Below are 7,648 nucleotides of genomic sequence, written 5' to 3'. Positions count from 1 at the left end.
GTACCATAGGCCTACTGTATGTTACTGAAAACTGAACTGAACTGTACTGTAGGCCTACCAGACCTTATGTTACTGTACCGTACCTCCGTTTCCAGACTATTAGTTGGGTCATTTACGGCAGTTCCGTGACCGTGGAGCAAAGGTCCGTTTCTAAATGGATTTGTCATCTAGGAGCGTTATTTAACAAATTGAGCCCCCACGTAAATCGCAAAAATGCGGGGAAAATTCATGAGAGCCCCCAATCCATATGGCCACCATCAAAACCCTTAAGACACAATAAGGCAAAATTACCTATAATTCTGCTTTCAGTAGCATGTGATGTGTCAAACTAGGGGGTTTTCATGATTCTGAATCCATTCCAAGCATTAGTTTTGCACAAAAAACACTCCTTGGGCTAAATACAGCCGTTGGCTGGTCAGTTAAACACAGTAATAACATGATGCTCAGTACACCAATTACTAGTAGTTTTGGCACTGTGGGCAGGTGCCAAATGCTGCTGGAAAAGGAAATCAGTATAACCATAAAGCTTGTCAACATACAGAGCATAGTGCTGTAAAATATGGCTGTGTTGAGAAGCACCTGTAGACCCATTTGAACTCTTTTAAGCACTACACATAAACCAGCTCTGAGTTAAGCCCAAACCACATCAATGATTCACCATGAAACTCCTTGCAAGCAACCGGCAACCATTATCCCCAATGGCAGTTGCAAGGAGTTGCATTGGTGTCCTTTAAACAGTTTTGCTGCAACACAAGAAGGGCCATGTTATATTCAGTTCCTCAAGCTATATTGTTTTACCAGATTACTGACCAGATTGAAGATCTTAATCTGTGATTTGCAATTGTAATTTTTCTTTTTTTTTCAAACCCCGACCCACACACAAAACAATGTCTTCACTGAAAGTAACAGATCTACAAGCTTGCGACACATTTTCCACTTGTAGATCGGCTATCTTTTTATGAAATGCTTCCAAATGACTGGAATTAGTTGTGGCGACTGAGAACTTTAATGCATGTACACTAAATATACACACATGCGAAATGCCTACATTGAAATTTGTAATGTGTGTGATACGGGACTTTGATACGTATCATTCAATAGACGGAGGTTTCATGTGAAAATAGAAATCAATGTACAAACAGTTACACACCAACTGACATTATAGTCCTTTAATACCAGTTTAGGACATAGAATCAATCCATAAATCAGGGAATAAATTAATGAGTATGACACCTTAATAAAGTGACAGTATATTAATGACAATCTAAAACAAACCACAGTTCATGTTTTACCAGCAGCAGCCTGCTTAGCCCAGGTTACAGTAGCCCAGTTTGTTTCAAAGACCCAACTAAAAATAGAACAGAAAGCCTAGCCATAACTAGCTGTTATGGCTAACAGCTAGTCCCCTTCTAGCCCCAGAGCACACAAAGCTGAGATCTCAAACCTAAGTCCTGTATACATTTTGAATTAATTGTTTTGTTTCTTTCAAGTCAAGGTATTTGATGAATTACCTAGCTTGCTATTCTAAATGTGTTTTTTCCATTTGTAAAATCCAAGTAACAAAATGTAATTATGATACATATTGATATTGGGTTAAAAACGATCCTAAGTGCTACTGATGATCACTTATATGTTACTGAAGGTGCACTTTGTTGATGTCCAGGTTGAGGTGGATGTTGCAGCCACAGGACCGCAACATGGCGTTGGTTCCCACAACAGTACATCAGCTCTGCTGTGATACTAAGATTTCAGCTTCTTCTCCATGCTGAAACAATATAACAGATAACATTTTACACACCATTCAATTCTCTCATTTTGTGACCACAGCCTCACACTGAGATTAAAACTCCTCAAACTCACACTTGCATTCACTCTACCTTCTAGTATTGGCATTTTGGGCTTTTATTGATAGTTACAGTGAAGACGGACAGGAACGAGGGAGAGAGAGAAGGGGAGAGACATGCAGCAAAGGTTGTCAGGCCAGAGCCTATATGTGGCATGCACCTGGACCACTAGGCCAACGGGCGCCCCAAGTTTAGTATTGTTTATTGAGAATATGCACTGTGACTAATGCTAATCTTTGTTCCTGGAAGGGAAAAAGATGGGGCTGAGGGTGGAGTCAGCTTTATGCAGAGGACCATACCAAGAGGAGAGTATGGAATCCCCTCCGCGTTTCCTACTAGTAGTAGGGGGATAACAGTTTTAGACCGTGACGGAGGGGCCCGGGCGCCATCTAGCAAACTTGAGCCACGAGAGACACCACCGAGCGCGCTAACGAACTAATATTTTGTAAAATATCTCCACTTTTCCATGAGCTGCACAAAGACGACATTCTCTCCGGCGAGGGACCTGGAATGAGTGCAGGACTGAACATATCAAAACTTCCTTCTGCCAGAACCTTTAAATGGATATGAATCTGTATAATATCTGACTCGAAGTCTTGAAGAATTAATTACTTGAGCTACAAATTTAAATACTGACATGGTCAGTCTGCTAACCATGCACGGATAGGACCAATAGGATAGGATAGGATACCGGCTGTGTACTTGAAATATATATGTATGTAAGATTACAGACATTCTGGAGCTATTAAGAAAATTGGAAAGGTGATTATTAGCAAAGCCAGACAATAATGCCAGACAATATTGCCGCTAGGAGCGCCTCAAAACAAGTGAAACCAAGAGTCACTCATGCGTCATTATTTCAGGTCTGTTAGTTGAGTTCACTTCCCGTTTTGTCACATGTTATTTTAGTTATTTTCTGTTGACCGCTTAAGGGCCCTGTTTGGTTGAATCTTTTGTTAATAATTTGTTTATTTTTATTCAACAAACCTTGAGTTTGAAAACCTGGGTGGGCTTATGCTTTGACTGCTTGGTCTCTCACACATTTGTATGGCTTTTCTGCGAACTGCATTTCACAGTATCAATAAATACATAGATGGAAAGATGAGAATGCAGTGGCTGAGAGAACACACAGGATAGGATAGGATCGTTACAATAACATATTCTTTGAAATTGTGATACATGGCCCCATGCTCCTTTTTAGGAATGTAGTTGAGCAAATTTGCTTATAGTAATACAAACACCTGCTGCGATTAGGACTTACTTGTATTTGATGAGCCGACTTCCCTGGACGAGCTGTGCTCCCTCATTGGTGAAATGGCAAGCAAATAGCAGCCAGTTGCGGGGCTGCACCTTGTAGGCGAACCGCATGAAGAGCAGCGAATAGCAGGTCAGAGCTGTGATGTAGAAGAATACAATCATGAGAAACTGTCCCTTGGTTATTAAAGCAACATTGTCATCCAATCGCCCCTCAATGCGGGCATCACAGATAAGCTGCTATGATGACTGAATTACCCTCGGGACAATATATCCTGTCCTAGTTATGGAAGAAATAGTTAAATTCCAAACATGAGAGGGGCACGGTGGCACCGTCGGTAGCGCTGTCGCCTCACCTCACGGCTAGAAGGTTCTGGGTTAGACATACAATCAATCAATAAATAGCCTATACTCTTTTCCAAGTGTCTGTTTTCACAACTGAATGGAGATGAGTACACCAAATAAATATAGAAAAATGTAAAAGTTTATTTTTACTTAAGATTTTACATCAAATTTTATTCATTATTTTTGCTGGTGAAAATCAATTAAATAATTGGGATTATTTTGAGACTGTTCCGATACAGATATGGCATTTTTATGGCCGATATGACCAATTCAGATTATGCTACCGATTATATCGTGCATCCCTAATTCTTACTCAGGGTGGTGGTCCCTTGTTCACTACTCCATTATCTCAAGCTACTTACAATAAGGGCCATAAATCAACATTAATGGAACTCTGGTTGGCAAATAGCCTTGAGATAAAGTACATTTCTAATTTTCTATATAATTACTAGAAATGTGAAAAGATGGTACACAGTACACAGTGTGGAGTTTCATGTTGTCATGTGAATGTCAGTGAATGTTTGTATCAGTCTATTTCTTCTGTGTATTTGTTTTCAATGTGATGTGTGTCTGAGTGTGTTCATATTAGGGATGTCCCGATACACTTCTTTTTGTTCCCGACATCTCTAGTTCATATTATGTGGCTCACCAAAGGTCATCCTGCCGCTGATAATTTCAGGGCTCTTCTTCATATCTGAGATGGCTGCTATTGGAAGACCCCAGTTCGCTACAGGACCCCAGAAATGCTGTATGCGTGCACAAACAAACAATTTATTATTTATCATTTTATATTGCCACAATTGTCCGGCATGCAGTACAAGACAAGTAACATGGAAAATAATTTGTGAAGTAAATGGGTTCAAAGTGCAAAAGCGCACCAACTAAGAAATAATCTGCAGCACAGACAGAACAGCAGGCAGAGCAAAAAAAAGAAAAGAAAAACTGATTGAAAGGCTGAGCACTTACCGTGCTGTGATAGAGGTATTTCCAGGCCATATGAGAGAAAGTGAGAGATATAGAGAGAAATTAGATCAATTATACAATTTGAATGTTATGAGACAAGATTGGCTAAAATATTCCACGAACAGTTTCTGAAAAAGCAAAAAAGAAAGAGGATAATTCAAGCTTTTCGTTCAGCTTAGCACAGCTAAGCACAACATGGGTTAGACAAACCTCTCCACCAATAGTTTTCCTATATGATAAAACATTGTTTTAAAAAAGTAATGTCATGCACGTATTTTTCCAGTGCATATGGCAGGCCTTGTTGACGGATTTGAATGAGATTTTGAAGGTCTGGTTCCAAAAATGAACCAGTATTTAATGTGTAAAATCCATGATATTTACATTGGAATGAATGAGCCTGGCTGGAAAGTGTCCAAGTGGGAGAGGTAGGGCTTTGCTAAAGGTGAATTGTATTATGAACGGCTCGCTCAACAGTATGGGACATTTTTACATTAAAGTTTTTTATTCACCTGGGCATTTCCCAGAGTATCATTCGTCAGGATTCCTTGTACATTGTTGGCCATTGAAAGGCCATTTAATGTATTTTTTTATCTTGCACGTCTGATTATATTTGGTAATGTAATTGGCCCTTGGGTGTTTTAATATTTGCTAATATATTTGAAAAAGGTTTGGAGTGGACAGGACACCCCTGTGTTAAGTCGTTAAATTGTAACTTTTGAAATGTGCACATACCATGTATACACTACTTTTACTGTAGTGAGAAAACAATGTTGCACATTAAGCTAATAATCTGGGGTCCGACCCTTGTATAATAACTCTATGGTCCGACCCCAAAACAAATTATGTGGGGACCCCACATGTGTCGGTACCCACAGTTTGGGAATGCCTGACCTAAAGCTTTATAGGTTTGAAAACATGAACAAAAGTAGTGTCCCTCAGAATGAATAGTGTCCCTAAATAAATATTAAATAACTTTTTTCCTGTATTTTATTATTTTAAACGCCTTGCCTATATAGTTTAATTGCCTTCACAAATCAATAATGATCAATATCGACTGAATGGATGATGGATTTTAACGACGCTTCAATTTTAATGATTAACTTATTTCTAGGTGAGATAATTACTAGTGGCTACATCATGAGCTGAGCTCGTGGTACTTTCTGTACTTAAAGTACAGAAACAGCCCTCCCTCATATCAAACAGCCGTATGACAGTATATTAGACTGCCATGATAGTATTAGTTATATCATACCGCATGAACTAACAAGTATATTTAGAACGTTAACTAAAACAGAGGGCTGATAAACAAACAAACGTCCTTCAAAACAAGCAAAAGTGCTTCATCAATGTCATTATGCTCTATCTGCATTTGGATTAAGTATCCATAGATGATATATGCATGCATTTTATCGAGTCTTATTTTTACTTTCGTACTGCATGCAAAATTGCAAATGTCAGAATCGATTATAGTAAAGACCCAAGGCTATTAATTATGATGCATTACGTTATAATTTTAACTTTAAAAACATCACTTTAGGAATGAAAAAGGTCCTTTGAAAAGGCCGTTTGAAAAAGCCCTTCAAACGCTATTCAAACAATTGCGCGAGAAAACACACAAAACAGACCAATCGTGTAGTAAAAGCACAGATTATAATTAAATGTATTTATAGACAGTTATTAGACGTTAAGTTAATACAGTGGAATCTTAAACCAACCGCCACTGTTAGATGTCGGATAAAGCTGTTAGCCATGTTAGCATGAAGAACTGTGTTAACTGCTGGACTATATAGTATCGTATAACGTCTTAGTTTTACCTCGTCAAATAATCCCTGAAGTCCTTGCTCTTCAGGTGATCGATAGCTTTCCGTGCAATAGTCCCGGCCATGTTTTAGCAGGTTGGTGTCTTTTATTTGTTGAGAAGAATTGTGTCTGACAGTTTGAGGATTGTCTCTTCACAGAGGACACACACACACCTCCTATGGGACACCTGACCTCAACCACTGGTTAAATCATAACATTGGACTTCACGACACTGTCGTAATATTGTTTTCTTCTTTTGGTTAACCATTATACCGTGGATACCGCCACCGCCACCTACTGTACCCACAATACTCTATGACTGTACCCAAGAAAGCTGAACAGGGATGTTGCTGTCTATCTTGACCAATCAGCTGGCTCTTCACTTCGGCTAGAAGAGCTTCAGGAACGTAATCTACAAGGAATAGACAAGAATGTGCAAAGTCGTCAAGAGACGGTCAGAGAAAGCTGTCACCAAACATTCTGTGAAACGTCAGAGGCAGAATGTTAGCAGCACATGTAAGTATAGCATGGCAAAATGAAAACTAGTTGAAATGTGGCATGCTAAATAAAAGGCCAAATTCAGGAATTAGAGTTGCTGATCCTGTTTATACTAGGGCCTTTTACACAACAATTCCAAGTTGCAGTACAAAATAGTCACACAGTAAAACATGCACTACTGTGGTCCTCAAACATTTTTATGTCAAGGACTCCCTAACCACTGTTATACAGTATGTAGCACATCCCCCCCCTCTTCAACCTCCCAAATTTTGGACTTCCCCTTTTTTCTGTTCCCTTCATCGGCTTCCAGTTACTGCCCACAACCACTACAAAACACTGGTGTTGGCCTACAAGACGATCAAAGTCCTCACAATTATCCAATATCTTAAAATAACAAGTTTGAGATTTGTAACAAAGCAAAAACAAACTTATTTTCTAGATGAAGATACATGTCTGAAGGGTGTATGTTTACAATTTTAACACAATTGTGGTGAAGACTGTTCCCTCTAGTTTTAACTGGTTGGTATTCTGACAAACGTCTTTTGAAGTAAACATAATGTATGGAGGTGAGAGGGGTAGGTGCTACCCCATACAATATTGCACTTGGATATACTAGCCTGTGTATATCCTTACAGAGTAAGCAAACGGGTTCTGTTGAGAAATGGGCTTGTTCAGTAGACATGCATGCATGCATTTGGAGGCACGGCTGCGAAATAATATTTTAAAGCATGTTTGGATAGATGCTACGTACATAATGTTTATCTGGCTTCATTAGCCAAAACTGCATATTGTCAGCTGAATATTACTTACGTTTCTAAAAAGATTTGTCAGTTTCATTAAACTGTTTTAAATGTCAGCTGAATACTTTGAAGGGTTCGCCCCAAGCTTGTTAGCTCTGTATAAACCAGTGGTTCCCAAACTTTTTCATGTGAAGGACTCCCAAA

The 7,648-nt window shown here is 39.1% G+C and overlaps 1 protein-coding gene across 1 annotated transcript; it reads right to left on the bottom strand.

The window, feature by feature from the left end:
* Positions 1 to 3,101: 3,101 nt before the first annotated feature.
* mpc1 (mitochondrial pyruvate carrier 1) lies at positions 3,102 to 6,409 on the bottom strand (the record flags this gene model as incomplete). The annotated part of the gene is made up of 4 exons (XM_080768942.1): positions 6,221 to 6,409; positions 4,410 to 4,413; positions 4,093 to 4,189; positions 3,102 to 3,238 (listed from the first exon to the last, which is right to left on the bottom strand). The coding sequence occupies exons 1-4, from the start codon at positions 6,289 to 6,291 to the stop codon at positions 3,102 to 3,104; spliced, it is 309 nt and encodes a 102-aa protein (XP_080625068.1). The 5' UTR covers positions 6,292 to 6,409.
* Positions 6,410 to 7,648: the final 1,239 nt, after the last annotated feature.

Source organism: Protomyctophum bolini, assembly GCF_963924005.1.
Source record: "Protomyctophum bolini genome assembly, chromosome: 1".
In the NCBI taxonomy this organism is placed as follows: domain Eukaryota; kingdom Metazoa; phylum Chordata; class Actinopteri; order Myctophiformes; family Myctophidae; genus Protomyctophum; species Protomyctophum bolini.
Note: the sequence above shows the minus strand (reverse complement) of the source record. Positions and strands in the feature narration are given on the sequence as shown.